Raw genomic sequence first — 21,800 nt, forward strand, 5'->3', positions numbered from 1 at the left:
TCCACCATCTCCATGCTTGTAAGAATGCACATCCATAAAATGTAGAACTTTCTTTTTTTGCATTTTTACACAAGGAGCTGTAGAGGTAAGACAATACCGCAGAACCCCAACTATACGTCTTAATGGTATCATTATCCTCAAGCAAAGACAAGTACATAAAATTTATACTATTCCTCGTGCCATTGGGAAATAGAAAGTTAACAAATATAAAATCTAGTTTTCATTATTTTTTGCTCTTCGGTCGAAAACTGGTTCAATATCAAGCGGTCATAATGTTCTTTGAGGGCCGATAGCTTAATACCTTGGCCCCTCACTCTCGACCAAATCTAGGCCCAACATTCACTCGCATAGAGCATTAGGTTGTTGGACGTTTCCATACACTATTTTTCCATTGATTGAGAGACCCAATAACATGTACATTCACCCGTTGGAAGGTGAAAAGTGTGAGTCTCGGGCCTCCAATGCTCACACAATGCCAATATGAATTTAGTATCAATTGTAGTATGTACCAAATCCATTAAATACCTGAATCCCGCACGCTCGATGTAAGGCACAATCCAAGGGTCGGGAGCATCCATCGAGTGTGAACGGGTGCGAAATCTAGTGAAATCCTATTAAAAAAATAATTGATTTGAGTAAACATAAACAATAGTGTATTTGAATACCTTAATAAATAAATAGTTCAATTGAGGAAACATAAACTTACGTATGTTGCAATATTTGCAATAGCTCCCCAGTGTTCTTGACCCATAGTTAGAAGAGGCATGTTCGCAAGAGTTACCAACTATTTATAACCAAATTCACATATTAAATACATATAAAAAAATTTGACAAGACAAGTGCATGCAACTTTGGATTTTGTACACATAGCAAGTCGCCACTCACACTGGCGACTATGTGCAAATTTCCATTGAATTCGCCACCCACACTGGCGACTTGTTGCAATTGTAGAAGGCATGCAAGGGTCAGTCAGAATGCATGCAAAATGGGAAGGCTAGTGTGGAATAAATTCGCTAGGTGTTCAACAAATATTTCTTAACGTCTTCATTACGTACACATTTTCTTAACCAAATATTTCTTCAATAAAAAATATGACATCCACACCACAATATAAAGTTGGAGCTCACATAAATGGTGAGATCTACCACTGCGACACAAACGGTTTTCTATTTAGAAACACTAATTCTACACGTTTTTCTCTAAATAGAAAAGCGGATTTCTCGTATCTAAAAAATAAAATCGAGTCCAAACTTAGAGAACCAGTCTCTCAATTTTTTTACCAACAATCATATGTTCAACCTAACAACTCGGTCAGGTTTTATCAATCATAGATACAAACTGACATAGAGGTTCAAAACATGTTTCTTAACCATGAGTATTATGGTTATGATTATCTGGAGTTGTACATAGTGTTGGCTCAATCGTGAATCTAGTTCCACAACGTAGTTCTTAGATTCAATGCAATTCGTAATTTATTTTACCAATGAAATTGACTTTTTTTCATTAGTCATATGAGTTACAACATACATGGTAAACAACATAAACAATAACACGGAAAAAAATTCAACTAAGACCAAGAATTAAAAAAACAACACAATGACTAAAACAACAACACACCAAACGATTAAAATCTAAGAAATTACAACGGTTAAATAAACAACACAACTACGAAAACAACAACACAACAAACGACTAAAATCTAAGAGATTACAACGGTTAAAACAATGTCATCTAATCCATACATCATTTGAGTGCAATCAATGTCCCATTTCACTTCATCCCACCAACGTTCCTTTTCTCCGGTCCTAGAAGAGGTCCTTGTTCTAAGCCTCTGGATCCTTCTGATTTCTTTCCCGGGTTTGTACTCCCCCTCTAAAAAGATATGATAGTCCTCTTGAGTTGGTCGATGGAATGGATATTCCAAAACTTAACCGGCATGGGGGATTTGACGAGAGAGAAAATGACATGCCCATCCCTTATACGATGTTCAGGATCGGGACGCTTCATTGATGTTCGATGACATCCATCTGGCCTAATGCGAGACATGAACAATAATGTGCAGAGAAAATGAGAATTGATTGCATTTTCATGGAGGAATGAGCTGTTATTTAAAGGCAAAAAAAATTTCAAATGAGTGTTGTTGCCGCCCAAGGTGGCGAATTGGGCCCACACATGAAGATAATTCGTCAGGCCCATTGGCGACATGCTCCAAAGACAAATGGGCCCACACATGAAGAAAATAGTAGTTTCTTTTAAATTTAATAGTTAAAAGAATTAAACAAAAAAAAAGAAAAAAAATAACATAGGTGTTGTCGCCACCCCCTGGCGACTTAGGCCCAACTAGGAAGTATCTTCGCCAGGCCCACTGGCGACTTAATCATTAAAGAGGTGTTGTCGCCACCCCTCTGGCGACAATGTGTATTTTATGGCAATTTTTGGTCATTTGTGTAATTAATTTGAAAAGTTGGTTATTTCAGAAATTTTTTTAAAAAAAAAATTGTTATTAAAAAAAATCAAAATGTGAAGTTATTACCTGAGTTCCAAATACTGTTGAAAATGGGCACAATATGATAGTAATAGAGCATTAGGACTCCAACCTTCATTGATGATGTTGAAAGTGGATGTGATGGAGATGTTGTCTATAGGTTTACCAATGATAGTTTAGAGCCAATTCCAGAGTTGAAGAGTAACCATGCAGTTAAGGAAATGCTCAGAGGTCTTAGTGGCAGAATGCCAAAGGCTACAAATTAATGGCATATGGCCACCTCTAACCATGAGACAAGATTGTCAGAAGCCCAATCACGAGTCCAAAATTTGATGTTTTTTCCATTGCCAACTAGCCCCTTGGAATTGTTAATGACCATAGAAAACTAAGGTTTGAGACCAGTCCATAAAGATGATGAAAAAATATTATGCCTTATGCAGTTTTTATTCCTTAGAATTCTGCTTCTAAGAATTTAAGCTTATTAGGAAGAAGACTTCATCATTTCAATAATAATAATAATATCACTAAATGGAAATATGGAATGGTGACGTCTTTGAGTGCCATCTCTCAACAAAGGCCAACCTAATATAATATTAGGGGTGACAAAACGGGCCGCCCGCCAAAAAACAAGCGAGGCGGGCATGTCCGCCAAGTGAAATGGACATAAAAATCATGTTCGTCCCATCAAGATGGCGGGCAGCAGGCTTACCCGCTTATTTTTATTTATATTTTTTTCATTTTTTAATAGATTAATAAATTTTTTTACCTTTTAATTAAATTCTTCACTTATTTCTTAAAATATTTTTTTATAAAAGCAACTTTTTAACAAATTTTACGTAAAAAAATATTACATATATTTACAAATAAATATATAAAATAAATCATCAAAAATTGGAATTACTAGAATTAACTAAAAAAATGGAATTTTGGAGGAGGGGCGGGCTTTGGAGGACGGCGGAGTGGGCTATAGCGGGCGGCGGGTTTTGGCGGGGCGGACTTTGGTGAGTGGCGGATCTAAAATCTCAACCCAACCCGCCATTTTTTGGCGGGTGGGCGGACCGGCCCGGCGGACCACGACCCGTTTTGCCACCCCTATATAATACCATAATTAATGTAACCATATCATCTTCTACAAAAGTTTTTATGCCCACATGCTTCTAATTAGGGGTGGCAAAACAGGTCTGACCTGTTAGGCATGTCTGTTTTGCCTGCACTTTTTTACGGGACGGGCCGAGAATTTAGACTCGCACCTTCTAACATACCCACCCAGCTTCGTTTTTTGCGGGTTTTTATGGACGCGGGCACTAACATGAAAATTAACAATTTTTAAGCATAAAAGGTGCAATGTCTGCAGACCTGCCCCACACTCATTTTTTTTAGGAGTAGGGCAAGGATTTAGCCCTGCAACCTCAACAAAGTCCGCTTCTTCCCACCCCATTTTTTGTAGACTTTTGCAGAGCGGGCTTAAACGGGGCGGGCATATCCATTTGCCACCCCTGCTTCTAATACTTCTTGAAATTATGGTTCATTTGGATGTGAAAGTTTTACCATATTTCTACAAGAATTTACACACTTAAGTGTCTCATGGTACTAAAAAAATAAATACATCAATGAAGTAATGACCAAATGTTTAAAAGCACAATTAAATATTTATTCTACCTCTCATTCGCACACGTGAGTAGCGACATATTTTGCATATCAAGGAAGTAATGACATGTCATTTGAGCCTCTAGGAAAACCCAAAAGTGCATTAGTAGTAGACCTGGCAAGAGGATGTGCAGTAGGAACATGTATAGCATCATTCAAAATATATACGTCAATGAGTGTGTTATCATGAGTCAGATATCCATGATCAAGAGACGATGATCCCTCAACAAGACATGATGATTGTTCAATTATACGGGGAGATTTAGCTTTCTTCCTGCGCATTGAAGCATGTTGAGATAACTGATCATGCATGTATTTCGATTGTACATCAAACATTTCTCTATAATTACATAAGACAGGGTAATCGTAATAAATAAACATATCAAAAGACAATCGGATGACTTATAACCTAAACATATGCATGACAAACATTATTTTTAAGCACGTGTCTTATACATATCAATGCATAAACATATATATTCATTGCTTAAACCAATATTCAATAGTTGACATTCTAAATTTATGAAACTAACATTCTAATAATTCACAAAATACAATCATTAATAAAGTTAACCCCGTAACAATATCCTTCTTGTCTATATGCACAGAAGACAATCACAATATAAATATTGTCATAATCATTAATACACACACAAATTCAAAATAATATCACTTTTTCAAAAAATAGCTCAAATCAAAATTAAATTAAAGAAACACAGCTGAATTAAAGACCTAAAATATTATTCTGACTTTGATCTTCGTATGAAGTATCTGAAGTTTGATATCTATATATGTTGGAAATTTTGTCTTCATTGTGGTATGACCATAGTCTCCTAATTGCAACATTTGATTTGTCTTCATTGCAGCCTCCAAAAGCTAATTATGGATTTGTTGTTGGGCATCTCACATCATTCACTCTTTAGGCTCATTGAGATCTGAGCGTCAAGGGGTGTGGTGACAATTTTGCCTTCATTGTGGTCCGCTCCTAGTCGAGCTTCCCACATTGTTCACTCTTCAAGTTCATTGAGACTTGAGTGTGAGGGGTGTTGAAAATTCCTCCTTCATTACGGTCCATCCCTAATCACCTAATTGTGGCATTTGGTTTGTCTTCTTTGTAGCCTCAAACTCCTATATTGTGTTGGATTTAAAAGGGTGAATTTATTCTCGCATTGCTTAGAGATATAATTTATGTAGTGTTTATAAAGTTTAAACAATCATTATCTTACAAGTCAATTTCGTAGAGATGAATTAAGTCTATTCTAAATTCTAAGAGTATAGTTTTGCACCAAACTTCATACCAGGCATAAACCCTAACTCCCAAATTTATCAAACTCAAACCAAAAAAAAACTAGGGCAAAAATGATAAGACATTGATATTATATAGAATATATGTACTCTAATTAAAAACTAGGATGGAATTACATGCATCATAACCACAAAAAGCAATGTGAGGATTTGAAACTTACCGAATATTCTTTAAATATGAGAAATGAGTGACCAAAATTGATTTAGGAACTTAACTTGAATAGAAATTAAGAAATTTTGACTAATGCTTCTTGACTATGTCTGTACTATTTTCTCTTTTAATTTCAAATGTTACTAAATAGGAAGGAAAAGACAGTGTGATTTATTTTAAAGTGTGCATCTAGATATTGATATTCGTTTGAAGTATCCAGAAAACAATATTCGAACACGTCTATTTGTGCATTGAATGTATTTTTGGATGAACATGAGTTGTTGTATTATGGAATGCATTCATATTTTGAAATTCAAACAGTAGAAAGTGGCGATTTCAAAAATTCATAGGGATCGAGAGAAATACTAGGGTGCAATAAATCACCCCTAAAATAAATACAATTGGTATGAAAAAGACTTGACTTCGTGACTAGTAATAGATAAATAAAATAGAATTGAAAACTAGTATGACAAATAAATAAATAATATAAAAAGACTTTTTTTTTTGAACTTTTAATTTAGTTATAGGATCCTATGCAATTTTGGCTAATTACCATTTCCATTTTATTTGATATTTATAAACGTGTGTATGTTGACTTCGTAATATTTACGCCTGCTCTTTCTTACTTAACTTATGGGGTTAGGTTTTAAACGTGTTGAGGATGTGTTGAGGATGTAACGCAAGAAAATTGACAATAAGTTCTAACTACTTGCATATATAAAGAATATGAACAAAAAATGATAAACATATTGTAAAAATAGCGGTTGACTGATAAGCTAGCGGATAGCTTATGGGTGATGACTGATAGTTTATAGCTTATAGGTGATGACTGATGACTTATAGCTGATAAGCTGATTGAAGTGTTTGGTAAAATTATTGGTTCAACTAGCTCATTAATTAAAATGACATAAAGGACATTTAATATATAATTATTTTATTTTAAATTAAAATAAATTATAGAGGGTAAAAGTGAATTTCAGTTAAAATAGTAAGGGTAAAAATGATAGAAAAATGATAAGCTATAAGCTATAAGTTAAAACGCTATTTGAAATAGCGTCTGAAAAATAAGCTATAAGCTAGTAAAATAAGATAAAAGCTCGTAATGAAAAGACCGTTACCAAACAGGCCTTTTATTGTTATATGAGCTTATAAGCTATAAGCTATAAGACATAAGCTCAAAAAGTGGCATGCCAAACAGAGCCATTGACTCGTCTTTTTCTTTGCCCAAAAAATATATTCATTTAAATTGATAAATTATCGAAAACAACTTAAATAAAACCTCATTGAAACTAAAAATGATAAATCTTCAAATAAACTAGAATACTCACATTCTCAGATTTCTTATATGCTGATGTTCTTATATATAACCTTTGCAGCCCACAGTTTTGGCCTATGTTTAAGGACTATTATTACTCTTCAACGAAATGTTCATTGAAAATGCATTAAAAACAAAAGTTCTCAAATGTGCTGAGTCTCAACTCAGGCTACAAAAGCATAAGCTATATGTAGTCAAGCTTGGGACGTTGTCGAGAATATCACATTATCAACTGCTACTACTAATAAATAGCCTTCAATTCCTAAAGGAAGTGAATATCAATGTATTCCAGAAATTGCCTTTCTTGGCCAACCCATCAAAGTGCCAAAAAAAATACTATAAATAAAATTCGTTCATTAAAAAATGAAGCTATATAACAGAATACATGTTCCATTCCTATCTAACCAGCCGATTTGCGGGGGAGCGTTTTATTAATAAGCACAGCTTCATTACCTGCAGCTTTCTTGGCGGCAACCTCCTCTAAACGTTTCCACGTGGCTTCGCGTCCCGCTGTCACTTCACCTTCTTTTGACAAGTCTTGCTCGAACTTTTGTAAGCATTCTTTATACAGATCTGGATCGAGATCTTGAAAAATCTTCTGAACATTTAAAGTCAAACTGTGGACAGCTTGATTCCAATGGGTTTTAGTATTTTTCTCCAACGCAGGAAAGATGATGGGAAGTATCACTTTGCAGTTCTGCTTGATTAAGTTCACAATATGGTCATTATTCCACAAGAACAGAGCTCTTTCCGCCACCTGAAACAAAGACGATATATAAAAACAAGAACTAAATGTTGCAAACGCAGCTCCATAGGTTACAATGGGACTGACAAATTGAACTAGATAAATTATTGCTAGATTTTTGTTAGCCCAACATTAGAACTTTCTCAAAACACAATATCATTCAATTGATGCATGTAATAATTTTTTAGCATTACATCAGCAATTGAGACAACATGCAGTGCACTTACGCCAAGATTTAGGCGCATTTCAATAAAGAAAGCAACACAAATTATCTACTCCAAGGATGCAAATATTTTGATTAGTTGAAAGCTATGAAGCAAAATTCCCAATCATGCAAACACATCTAAAATGAAATTAGCACAATCTAGTATCTCTGCATGTGCCTCGTTCTTTACATTAGAAGGTTTAGGGGATGGTAAAAACTAAACATGGGCTATATAAAAGAATGAAACTATTGTTTTTTAGACCAAAATATTTTACAGATGAGAAAATGACAGAAGACTGGAGGCTCTAAAAAATCAATAAGTTGGATCATAGTTGTCATCTTCATAGTTTCAAACAAAATGACATCATGTATGATAAGGATTAATTAATCAGAATCCTGTCGTCTTATTGACAGCCCACTATCCACGTATTAGCACTGTGTAATAATGAAAACAAATCTAACTTCTAAATTTGATATATGAAAGCCAAATCAAAGATACACTATTTACTAGTGGATTACAATTTTACAAAACTTTGCGAGTAGATTAACTATCTACAAATGCCCATATATAAATGTAGTATCATATACTCATAGAACATCAATAGTTTCTTATAGCCATAGGTATGTAAGGTTGTAGGCAGTCCATATTGCAACTATTCAACAAAAGGCATAGTCGCTTTCACCTCTTCTGATGATAATAATGTAGTCTGCCTAATTTTTTATATTCATAAATAGATTTTCTAAGGGGAAAATCATCAGAGAGCTGCACTCATTCTCTTGTCTAGTAAGCACACAGTCGTAATGAACAGAAAGTCAGCAATCGTTCTTAATGAAAAGATAAAAACTAACAGGTGTTGCCTCACATAAACATAATCATATATGGTTTGTTAATAGATGGGATGGGAGAGGTTTTAAGTCTTCTGTATTTGGTTGAACGAGGAAAACGGAAAGATTTTTATGGAGAGAAAGTGTAAAATTACATTTTTTACCATTGTAATATTTAAGGTGACATTAAATCAAAGGGTATTTAAGTCATAAGAAGAAACAAATATCATCTTCCCTCCAAATCCCCCCATTTTGGAGAGGAGCTAAAATTGGCTTAGAAGGGATTTTGCTCCCCTCCCCTTCCCTGCAAATAATTAAACCAAACAACTTTAATTTCAAATAATCCCTTCCCTCCATTCCTCTAGGCAAAAGATAGACATGTATGATGTATTTTCATTTACTTTTACTGAAATCTAGAACCAAGTCCAACACATGAATTACATTCAAGACACGGACTTACATTTTAAGATACCAGAATAAACCTTCCTAAACCATGAAGGGCCGTAATGTATAGCCGTAACTAACTTCGTAGAGGTGATTCTAGATCTGTCAGACACATCAATATAAACTATTTATAGGTTTTTAGTCTACATGCCTAAGTTTTTTATATCGCACTTTAAGAACAAACATATTCCAATACAGAAGATGAAATTAGAGAACATAGTCATACATAACACAGCACGTTGCAAGTACTGGTTCCAATATACAAAGTGAGGGAGAAAAAGGGTGATGTTTGTTGGTGTAACGTGTAAGCTCTAGAAGTCAATGTGGTTTCATCTAGACTTGCATTTGTCTCTTGCTTTTATTAATAATCCAAGGCCCTTAATTTATTTTGTTGTTTTACTTGAATGTGATAAAGTCTTTGGAATGGTAAACTCAATATCATAGGACATCAAGCACATGATTTGATGGTGAGATCATATTGAATGATGGAACATTATTCTTAAATATCCTTAGTCTAGTACTACTATTAAAGAGGACGACAGTAATGCATTTAGACTAGTATGTGAGTAGACCGATGACCATATTTTATGGGTCATGGATAATGAGATATCAAATATTCACATAGGTTCAAGTATTAGAGTAACATTGTACTAGATTGACTCGCCATATGAATGCTATATAGATCATTATGTGAGTATTATAAGTGCTTCACAAGGAGACTAAAACATATGTAGTCCTTCAATATGAAATTACTACAATTCCTAAATATGAATTGCATGCTTTAATACTATCAAACACCACTTGTAACAGGGTGTTACAAATGTATAAAATATATTTTAATGAAAAATTACACAAGAATAAAAGGCAAGCGGGCAACAAGCTGCGATATCTTGTAGAGGAGTGTGAGTGATCTAAATGAGATCAATTCATCATACATAACAACAGTGATATCTTTAGCTCTCTTGATAGAGTATGGCGGTAAAATCCATGACCATGAAGAAATGAGTCAATAAGAGATACTGAACTTACTATTTTGTGTATGATTGTTCATTGGGGAGCGAGCTGTAATATCTCTCAGATTGGGCTCGTAACACTAAGCTTGCTAACCCTATGTCAGAAAGCACCAGGGGTATGTATGTTTAAATAGGTATGTCTAAGGTGATACACATATACTGAACGCCCTGGTTTTGTTTCTGACCTGGTGTGAATCGTCAGCTAGCACAACAAAACAGATACAAGGAAATTCTATTCGCAAAGATTGTTGTGATTTACACCATTATCTTGAAGGGTTTTTTAAGCAACAAATGCATTATTTAAGAATTCAGAAATGTGCTCTTTGCCTATGATCATAGGTGGGAATTTTCCACTGTAGTTGGTTTTATAGATTTGTGATCACCAACAATGGAAACAATGGGATCCAAATAGAATTAGATGAAATGGAAGACCCGACAAGAAAGCAAATATAATGACGTAAAGATAATAATGTTATGTTGGATGAGTGGTTACACTGAAAAAAATAGAATCAGAAATACAATTATTAGAAAGAAAATTGAGACAACAATCATAACTAAGAAGAAAGTAGGATCCCATCTTTTGTGGTTTGGGCATATAGATAGAGAAGACCTATAGAACAAATGATAAGTAATAAGGAAGTAGATCAGACGAAGAACAGTCCAATAGTTAAAGGTAAAAGGAGGCCAAGAAAAACAATATGCCAATCATTAAGAGTGATTTAAGAGTTTTAGCTGGTGTTGCATTCTTGGGCTATCTTCTAACCGCATAAGCTTTTAACTCAGTCAATCAATAAAACAGAAATTAATAACACAGGGAGATGGGAGATTCCCCTCTCCCTTGCATCAAGATTAAATGTTTTTGTTTTTCAAATTTTAAAAAACTTTTTCCGGGCATGGTTTGGAGCAAAAGGTGATTAAAAACTTAATCGTCCAAGCATGTTTAGCAGCTTTCTATGAATTGACGCGGTGATTCATATAAAACATAGATTTCCGGCAAACTGACTGTACTCTTAAACTAGTTGTGCATATATCGTAAAAGAAAATGAACATGAGGAAACCATTGAAAGTTTAATACCTGAAAATGGGGGCTATTCAAACAATGAGCAACACGGCGAAACAACAGCACCATACATCGCTGGAATTCAGGAGGTTGTGTTGCTTCCAAGACTTCTTCCAACTCACCTAGGAACATAACTTCCTTTGAGCTATTTGTTATTGGCCAGTACTTCAATAAGCCCCTAATGATCGTATCAGCAAGCTTGCAATCTTTCTCCACAAATTGAGTAACGCAATAAGATAACTGCTGATGATACATCGCTAAGCACTTTGGTTTGTGCAACGGAATCAATATCCGAACCAGAAACAATTTATGCTCTTCTTTCAAAGGCAAAGCAAAGCCATTAATGATACTCCCTAGAATTTCCAAGAATTCAGCAATCCCATTATGCTTCTCAGTCTCAAAAACAAAATTCAAAAAGGTGTTATTGATAGACTTCCTAATGAAAGGACGATGCGCCATTAACTTGCCATAGATACGATGCAAGGACATTTTCAAATACTCCCTCTCTCTAGGATCTTCCGAGTCAAACAAATCAAGCAGCCTCAGAATAAAAGACTGATCAATAAACCTCTTAGCCAACTTCGCATCCAGCTCAGGCGATGCAACAAACCTAAGAAAAAGCTCATACACAATCTGCAAATGAGGCCAAGACGGATCCATCGAAGGCTCCTCCTCCTCCAATTCAACCCCATCAATAAGCTTATTCTCACGCGGCTGAGGACTAAGCGTTCTGAATATATTTACAGACACCATCTTCACAACCTCCTGCATAACATTCTCAGTAAACTTCGCATTAACAGACGACACATAATCAACAAGCTCCACCAAAGTCTGTCTCTTAACCTCTTTCTCTTTGAGGTGTTTAGTAGGGTCAGTGAAGTCAAAAACAACACTACACATCCTAAGCTTCTTTATAAACAAACTCGGTTTCTCGGAATTGTGAACATCTCTAAAAGCCGGCAATGCTTCATAGGAATTGAAATTACCATTGGAATTCTCGTTTATAGGTAACGAAGATTTATTACCATGATTATTAGCATGATTATTGCCATGATTATTATGATACTGACCTTGTCCTAAGGAAGAGGAAGAAGAAGAAGAAGAAGAAGAATTACCGGTTTTGCTACTACCTGATGAGGTAACATTATCACTGTTTTTTGATGCTGAAACAGCATGGGTTCTTGAGTTTCCACCTTGGTCACGACTGTCAGAACCTTTTGAGGACTTTTTAGGGATTTTACTGAAAACCTTTTTGAACATAATTCATCAAACAGAATGAACACTTTTTGCGGAATCTGAAAAACAACGAAACCTGATATGAAGATGGTGATGATGACAACGATGGTGATGGCGATGATGGTGATGATGATGATGGTTAAGGAAAAACAAAAACCCTTTGGAGTTGTGTGATTCTGGCCATGGTGATGCTGGATTGAATTGATTTAGGGATTGATTGAGATGAGAAAGACGAAGAGAGTAACGTTAGGGTTTGGAAATTGCGAATTCAAAAATATGAAGAAAAGGTGATAATAATGTTGTTTGGTGTTTGGGTTGAAATGAGAGAGAGAAAAGTAAGAATGGAGGTGAAGAATGTTCTGCAGATTACCCGTTTGCTTTTCTTTTTTAATAATTATTATTATTACTACTCTTTTTTTTTCTTTTTCTTTTTATTTTTATGTCATAATTGTTATTTTGTGTGTGTTTTTCTGGTATAATATCTCAATTACGATTATTTTGACGAGTTTAATTTATATGCACTGACAGTATAAAATTATTTTACACTGTCATCCAATAGAAAACTAACAAAGTGCCTTGTCATTAAAACAACTTTTAATTTAAAGTGTGATTTATTCTAATACAAGGTTGTGATTGGTTGACAGTGTAAAATAATTTTACACTGTCAGTGCATGAACCTTTTTCTCTTATTTTGACTACTTTTTGTTATTGAATAGATGTATTCTTGTTATTAAGGATGGAAAAATTCATATATGCAGTATAAAATCCGCCACTAGTATATAGTAGTGGTTTAATGGATATTCATAAATAAAATAAAATAAAAAATGTTTATTTAGATAATTAATGCAAAAACAGATAAGATAATAAATGAATATATTATAGAAGTATTAGATTATTTGAATATTTTTTTGTTGTTTAATAGTCTAATAAATGCATCTGACCTCGCACATTGGTTTAATAAAACTATTTAAATATTAATATTAATTAATAAAAATAGTAATTTAATTATATAATTTGTGTTTATTAATTTTTTTTGAATAAGTTGATTAAATTAATAATAATAATCACTGAAAATTTAATTTTTCACAATAAATAAACATTTAACAAACAAACAACTAAATAAAATTACATTAAGTATTATTTAATAAATAATATTTTAAAAATTAGACCAATCATTAAATCGGTAAAGTGTTAGATCACTGATATATTAGTATCGATAAAGTGTTAGATCACTGATATATTAGTAAATTGGGTCACTTGCTGAACTACATGACAAAATCGGATTAAACTAAATATCTCGATTGTATAAAATATTTCATAAAAACAAATATAATAAGTTGGTTTATCAATGTGAATTCATAAATTAATGAAATTAAGCTTTATTTTTATATTTAAGGGAACTTTAAAAAAATTAATTTATATATAATATTATATTACAATAATAATTTTAAATATGCAAAAGAAAATTAATATAAGTTAATAAGTATAAATAATCAAAAAGTTTAACAAATTTATAAATTAATATAAAATCTAGTATAATAATAATAGTAAAATACAAAAATATTATTCATATTTATTTAAATAGATTGGTCTGATACGTCTAAAAAAAATTAGGGCATGTAGCATGTCCTATTTAGTTAAATAGACTTTTAACAAGTCTAAGTCTTCTCAATTTAAAAAAAACAAACATGACTTAATCTAAGTTTGATGTTTGCTAGACCATAGACATATGTCTTTCGATATGGCCTCCTATTATCACCTATTTCCACATACACTAACTGCATACAACCAAATAACATGAATGCATTAACTATTCTTTTTATGAAATAAACGAGCTCTATAAAATTGGTGTGTGTGTGTGTGATGTCACATATTATTAAGAAGAACATCGTAGACACCTAACTATTTAATAGTAGTTGAACATACATCCCTAATACTAAGCAAATCCTTCCAATACCCTAAAACTTCTTTCCCACACTCGAAATTCTATCATCTTATATTCCATATTTTCATCTAAAACTTTAAACCATGACCTCTTTTGACCCTTAAGCATCCTCCACTACTATTTCTCAAACAAATGTCAGTTAAACTCTCTTACTCTTAGAACCCCAACACCTTCATCTTTCTAATCGAGACAAACCTTCTCTCATTTATTCTGATGAATTTTTCTAGAAACCTAACTTTCACCCCCTGCAAAGGAAATGTCTACATAAAAATTTAAAAAAGAAAATAATAACTGAGTTAACCTTGAAGAATGAAAGAAAATACATCGCTCGTAAAGATAAGACATATTTGAGAAACATAAGATCACCTCTCGTTAATAAGTTTTTACTTTTTTGCTCAGTAAGCTTCAATTTGATTCTCTAAATAGTGTCAAAAAGAAAGAAGTTCAGGATTACCATCTATAGTAAGACTTGAATTGATAAAGGAATTTGGCTAACTTTGCAGTTAAGAGCATGAGTTGTGTTTGCCAACCATGATTGATTCACATTAACGTCAACCATAATATTTTGTGAAAATTGATTTTCTCTTTAACTAAGTTCAAAAAGAATTTTATTTATCTTCATAACTCTAATAGTTTCTTAACATTTACCACTAATTAATAAAATATCTTATGCCAATTGCAATGTGAAACTGGAACATGAGCCCTAATCCAACTCCTTGACAACGTATTACCCCTTGTACAAACCAACACCATTGATGTCTTCAACAAAAAATCCAGGTCTTCAAATGCATTCAAGAACAAAAACGAAGATAAATAGTCTATTTGACACAAACTCATTTCAAACATGAACTCGTCATATGTAGGACTGGCATTAACTATGCCTCGTGTTGAAGTAGAGTTGTGCATTTAATGATCTATTTTCTCCATTTAACTAAAACCTCATTTTGACCATCGTTGTCTTCAAATATTCTCACTCAACTGAATCATATGCCTTTTGAAATCAAGTTCAAACATAGTCAATTAATTTTTCTATTATTTTAGATCATCCTAAACCTCAATTGGCACAAATATACCATGTGAAATTTGTTTTTCCATCACATAAGTTGATTGAGACTCATCAATCACCATATCAACAATTGATTTTAACTTGTTCCTCAAAACATTAGCCAGAACTTTAAACATACATCTGTATAAAGAGATTGACCTATAACCATTCTCTCTTTGAGGACTAGCTACTTTATGAATTAATATTAGGGTTAAATAAGTTTTTGGTCCCTATAAATATTTCAATTTTTATTTTTAGTCCCTCCCTGCCTTTAGGCAACGGTTTTTACAAGAAAACCGTTGCTAAAACCAACTAAAACCGTTGCCTAAAGCCAGGGAGGGACTAAAAATGAAACTGCAATATTTATAGGGACCAAAAACTTATTTAACCCTTAATATTATAAACGTGCAGTTAGAACCTTTAATTAACTTCACTTTTGAATAAAATTCTAACAAAACCTTGTAAAGTCTTTTAAAAAAACCAAATTAATTATGTCATGACATATGCTTTTAAAAGTATCACAATTTCAAACAATTTGCTTCACCTCTCTCTCTCACATTAAAAAATCTTTATTTTAAAAGTTTTGGTGTGTTGGACTTTAAAATTCATCGGAGTCATAGCAGACTTTAAAACTCAGCAAATGGTTAGAGACTAACTATCAAAAAAAGTATTCATATTAGCAACAAAAATTGAAACCACAATCTTTCTGATGAGCCAACTTCCGACCTTTTTAGTCATTGTCAAAATTTATAATAATCATTTATATAAATAGATTTTTTTTAAATATTATTTATAAATATATATAAAGGGAGGGGATCATTTGACACCGGTGTCAAAGTATTAATTTTGACACCAAATCCTCCCTCTTTATTGTTAACAATTCAATAGTTAAGATACATTCACTTAAAACTAATACATGAGTTTTTTAAAGAAATTTATATTAACCATTGAATTGTTAAGAATAAAGGGATAGAATTTGGTGTCAAAATTAATACTTTGACACCGGTGTCAAATGATCTCTTCACATATATAAATATGTATAAATACATTAAATATCAATTAAATACGCGTCTAACAAACATAGAAATTCTGACAACAAACACATATATATATTTATTAACATATTATTGTAAATAAAAAAAATAAAATAAAAAAGATTTTACCCAAAAGAGACATGAAAGGGTGATGGTCTCTTCTGATTTATAAAGTAGTATTTTTTTTAATACTAGTAAATTAATAATGATTATGATTCCTTAATTAGTTATGAAAATGTACCAACTTTCAAAAAAAAAAAGATTTGAGAGATCTTAGATGTTTAGTCATTAAGTCGAACTCGAGTGATTACAATTAAATATAGACATGATATAATGTATGATTTTTTAATAAATATGATTAAAGTTAAGCATTGTATGTTTTCGTTTAAAAATATAAGTTATTTTGTATAAAAAAAAAAAAAAGTTAAGCATTATTATTGATATAGTGATTAGTTAAAAGGTAGTGCATTGACGGTGTAATTTTTTTTTACTTTGTCATTCAATAGAAACATTTTATTCTGCCACATCATATCAATAATTTAAAATTTATAATATGACTTGTCGCTTAATAAAGTCGTAATTGGTTGAAACTGTAAAATTTTTTTACACTGTTAGTGCATCACCCATTTTCTCTATTGTGATTATGATTGACAAACTTTTGCTTTTTCAAAAGTCTTTTTTCTATTTAGAGATTTATAATTTAAAAAAAAAGTTTGTTTCTATTTTTAAAAAATGATTTAGAGATTTTTTTTTTAAATAGCAAAATTAGTTAATATTTATTTTTTATAAATTGATAGAGTAATTTTAATATTCAATAAATTAAATATTAATTATTAAGTTTTTCAACATAATTAAAGTCACATAATTTTCAAAATATATCTTAAAAATAACTACAAGTTTTAATTTTTTTTATAATTTTAATATTCAAAAAATTGTTTCAATATTTTTTTAAAACCTATTTAGATCATTTTCATTTAAAACTTTTAAAATATTTTGAACAATGTTATAAATAAAAATATTAAATAGTTTAAAAGTATTTTATGTTTATGGATAATAATAATCAAAATTTAAAGAATTTTTTTAAGATTCTTAGGAAATTGAGCCCTAATAATCTTAAATCGTGAACTTTCGTTCCTTAGCAGAAATTTGTTTATTAGCAGAAATTTGTTTATCACTTAAGTTCAAGTGTTTCGTTAGCACTATTAATATTTAAAAAATTATTAATAGAAGAAAAATGGGAATAAGAAGCATATGCATTGGTGAAAGGAATTTTTTTCGTCTTTATACCTTTTTAGGGTCCTCTGGCGTAATTTCTTTTTTGTCTTTTGAATTTGGAAATGTATCCTTTTTCGTCTTTATACCTTTTTAGGGTCCTCTGGCGTAATTTCTTTTTTGTCTTTTGAATTTGGAAATGTATCTTTGAATGCACCACAATTTATTTTTTAGAGGTGTTTTCGAAGATGCATCTTTGAGAATTTGGAGCATCGGTCACAGGACTATTGGATACAGACATCCAGCCGTTGACATTGTGTAGAAGGATACATGACATGGCTCTACACAATTCCACACCTTATCATGACACTGAATGCTTTTGGAGGTCCTCCTAGACCAGCTCGTGAGGAGATTTTGGATAACCAGCATGCCAAAGATGATCATGCCACTGATGTCTTGTTGATCTTTCTGCGGATGCAGGCGACAGGGCAGGATGCTTTGGACTTATGGATCATTGAGAGAGACAGTGGCCATCATGGAGAGAGTCATTAGCAAGGCAGTGACTGCGGTGGCCATCATGGAGAGGTCATGGGGTGAGCATTAGACATACGCAGTAGGCTATGCTTTTTTTTATTCCAAAACAATTTATGTATAATATTTTATTATTTTCAAAACAACATTTTATGCTTATTGTTTATTATAGTTTGATATTGCTTATGATCGTTTGTGGTTATTATTGTTTAACATTAATTTTTATTCCGTTCATGTTTTTATTAACATTTTAATCTAATTCCGTATTAAAATTTAGATGAATTTCTATAAATAAATAAAAATCATTGTCAGAGATGATTTCGAAGATGTATTTTCGAAACACTTTTAAAACGTATAAAAGATGCTTTTGAAAATGCATCTTCAAACACACTTCTTATGTAGTGCATTCGAAGATATATTTTTGAATAATATTTTAAGATTTTCGTGAATGTTTTTCACCACCACCAAATAAAAAAAAAATCTCTTGAAAAGATAGTTAACTGACCGTGGATTAATAATTAAATAAAAAAGAGAGAAGAATATTATTTATATTTTCTTTTAGTAAAAGAAGACAATGTAAATGTTTAATGCACAATGCAAAGACGGTTTTGATATCTCAGTGGTTGTTGTTTGTTGACCTGAGAAGTTTGTGTTTTTAATTCTCAGGATTCAATCATGCTTCTTATTCTTCTTCGAGAAGAAGTCAAGTCAGTGCAATGTGTGATTTCCAATCAATTTTAAAATCAGCAGGAAAAATGCTAAATAGAACTAATTAGCATTAAAAAACTTAATATCAATAATAAACTTCAGCATACTAGTAGACAACGGTATTTGACCACCAAAAATATGTCAGTTATGTTATTGGTTTATTTTAGCAAAAAAGGTTTTATCATCTACTATATAAAATTGATATTTTAATCATTTAGTTTTGATTTTTCTCGTGTTTTGATTTCCTCATTTTATGTTTGGTCAATTCTTTTGACATAGAGTATTTGGTAGACAGAATTATTATATCATAATCGAGTTTAGTAAAATTGATGTTAACATAATTAATTTTAATGTAATTGATTTATGTTTGGATATATTAATGTAAAATTAAGTTGACAATAATTTTCAGTATAAAAATTATCCAGAATTAATTATGAAGACAGAAACTACAAATTTAATTTTAAATAGAATCAATTATAGAGGCATAATCAATTTTACGTTTAAGTGAAATTAATTATAGAGGCATAATCAATTTTGGTTCCACTTCTACAAGAATCAATTATAAAAACATAGAAGCTACAAATTATATCTTCAAGTAGAATCAATTTTAAAGACAGAATCAATTCTACTTTAAAAGAACTAAACACTCACGTCACTATAATCGCTTCTAAAACTGAGCAAGAGTAAGAGATCAAGATTTTATAAAAAAAGTTGAAAAGCAAAATTAAAAAAATGATTTTTTTTCAAATAGAAATATTAAAACTTTTTTTTAAAATATCAAAACTACATTTAAATAATTTTGTTGTAATAGTCACTCTAAAGTTTAAAATCTGATTCTCTCCGCGACAAATAGAAGAAAAAAAATTGAGATGAGTCAATTAAATACTGAGGAATCTTGATAGACACGTAATCACGCATTTGTGATATTAATACCATTTAATTGTCAAAATTGAAGGGTTAAATTTAAATGTAATATTTTAAATTAGGGTTAAATATGTCTTTAGTCCCTATAAATATGCGACCCTGTAATTTTAGTCCCTCTAAAAAATTTCTTCAATGAATGGTCCTCACAAATTTTTCCGTTCCCAACATTGGTCCCTCCCGTTAGTTTCCACTAACGGAGGCTGACGTGGCACGCCACGTCGAAGACAGATTGGCAAAATTCTAAAAACATTTTAAATTGCGGGAGTTTTAAACCTCCTCTAAATTAACCCAAAAAAAAAATCTTGTTATGAACTTTTCTCAAACACCTTACAAACAAGTTTGGCATTTAAGTATATTCCAAACATAATCCGAAGCTTCTCTAATATTTATGCAACTTATAGCTATTGAAACATATCGTGGATTATAGAAAAGTACTATATGAGAAGGTGTACCGGTGTTTAAAGATTTAAGATGCATGCTTATGACTTTGTTATTGTGGTTATCATCATTTCAGCACCATTGTTTCAGGCCATGAGCCTCAAGAAACTTCTTGTCTTCCATTGAGACAGCAAACAACTTGGCTTCAGTTTGCTCAATTGTAGGATCCATATTCTCCACATCGGGGATCTCCTCTCTTGTTCCAATGGATAGAATATAAAAGTAACTGAGCCAATCATTCTTGTCCATCAAACAAGATAATCGACGTATCATCTTCAAATGTATAATGTAAGTCTCATCCGCATTTGTAGCTACTTTAAACCTCACAGAGTCCTTCAAGCTTTTGCAAGCAACAAAACAGAAATCATCTTCAAAATCTCTTCCACTGTAGGCAATCTTATCAATGTTCCTCTAAGTACTAAACCAGCTCTCGGGGCACCGATTGGTTAAATGGCTTGAAATCAGACAATGCTGCGAGCCGATCTCATTCAAATATTGCACAAAAAATGGATCCATCTCTTTCATCAATCAATTTTTGTGTAAGCTTATACTTGAAGGGAATCCAAATGCAAGAGATTTTTCTTGAGTTATGTTCTCTTGTCCATTTTTCTCAAGCAAGTACACTGCCTGTATAAGGCTTGCAATGGCGTTTATAATTTGCGTCCTTCCTGTTTACAACAATATAATTATCAACAACTAACACAAAAAATTTAAATGCCACCAAAAATGTTGGTGCTTTTGCATCAGAAACCATTGCTTGAAAACACACAGTATAATAAGTTTTGTTTACACAAACTTGTTGCAAAACAAGACAAAAAACTGTAACAGTGCTTTTCCTTATATGAGAAACAGTAGATTAAAACAAAAAACGTGGAAACCCATTTGGTAGAGTTTCATTCTCCATCTTGAAATGAAGAGGTTGCCACGGATGGGATTGTTTTCTGCGGAAAAGGTTTGTAAGGGATGGAGAGAGACAAAATTTATGTGTTGCCAAACTTGCTCGCAAGATGTTTGAGAAAAGTTCATAACAAAATTATATTTTTGGGTTAGTTTAGAGGAGGTTCAAAATCCCCGCAATTTAAAATGTTTTCAGAATTTTGCCAATCTGTCTTCCATGTGGCGTGCTACGTCAGCCTCCGTTAGTGGAAACTAACGGGAGGGACTAATGTTGGGATGGAAAAGTTTGTGAGGACCATTCATTGAAGAAAAATTTTAGAGGGACTAAAATTGCAGGGTCGCATATTTATAGGGACCCCTGACATATTTAACCCTTTAAATTATAAAATAATTTCATATCAAATGACTTATAATTTATTCACAATATTGTTCCGCGCTAAAATTAGAATTATGCTTGATTTATGATGAACTCCAAATATGGTGGTACTAATCTATGATCCGTTGGCGGAGGTGGCCCTGTAAAATTAGTACTGCAGAGTCTAAATTAGTTACAAAGGCAAAGATGAATGAAGTGAAGTTACGAAATCAAAAGATGAATGTAGTGAATAGGGGTGGGAATAGGCCAGGCCGGCCTA

At 32.2% G+C, this 21,800-nt stretch overlaps 1 protein-coding gene across 1 annotated transcript; it reads right to left on the reverse strand.

Moving 5' to 3' along the window:
* Positions 1-7,010: 7,010 nt before the first annotated feature.
* Positions 7,011-12,801, reverse strand: LOC131661505 (serine/threonine protein phosphatase 2A 57 kDa regulatory subunit B' theta isoform-like). Its single transcript, XM_058931070.1, has 2 exons — positions 11,211-12,801; positions 7,011-7,660 (listed from the first exon to the last, which is right to left on the reverse strand). Exons 1-2 carry the CDS (start codon positions 12,453-12,455, stop codon positions 7,304-7,306), a joined length of 1,602 nt encoding a protein of 533 aa, XP_058787053.1. The 5' UTR covers positions 12,456-12,801; the 3' UTR covers positions 7,011-7,303.
* Positions 12,802-21,800: the final 8,999 nt, after the last annotated feature.

The sequence above is a fragment of the Vicia villosa genome, linkage group LG3 (genome assembly GCF_029867415.1).
Source record: "Vicia villosa cultivar HV-30 ecotype Madison, WI linkage group LG3, Vvil1.0, whole genome shotgun sequence".
In the NCBI taxonomy this organism is placed as follows: Eukaryota; Viridiplantae; Streptophyta; class Magnoliopsida; order Fabales; family Fabaceae; genus Vicia; species Vicia villosa.

Excerpts from the sequence above, each read along its gene's own strand:
- LOC131661505 (XM_058931070.1), bottom strand. The coding sequence starts at position 12,455 with ATGTTCAAAAAGGTTTTCAGTAAAATCCCTAAAAAGTCCTCAAAAGGT. Across the intron at positions 7,661-11,210 it reads TGAATAGCCCCCATTTTCAG|GTGGCGGAAAGAGCTCTGTT; the intron begins GTATTAAACTTT and ends TCTTTGTTTCAG.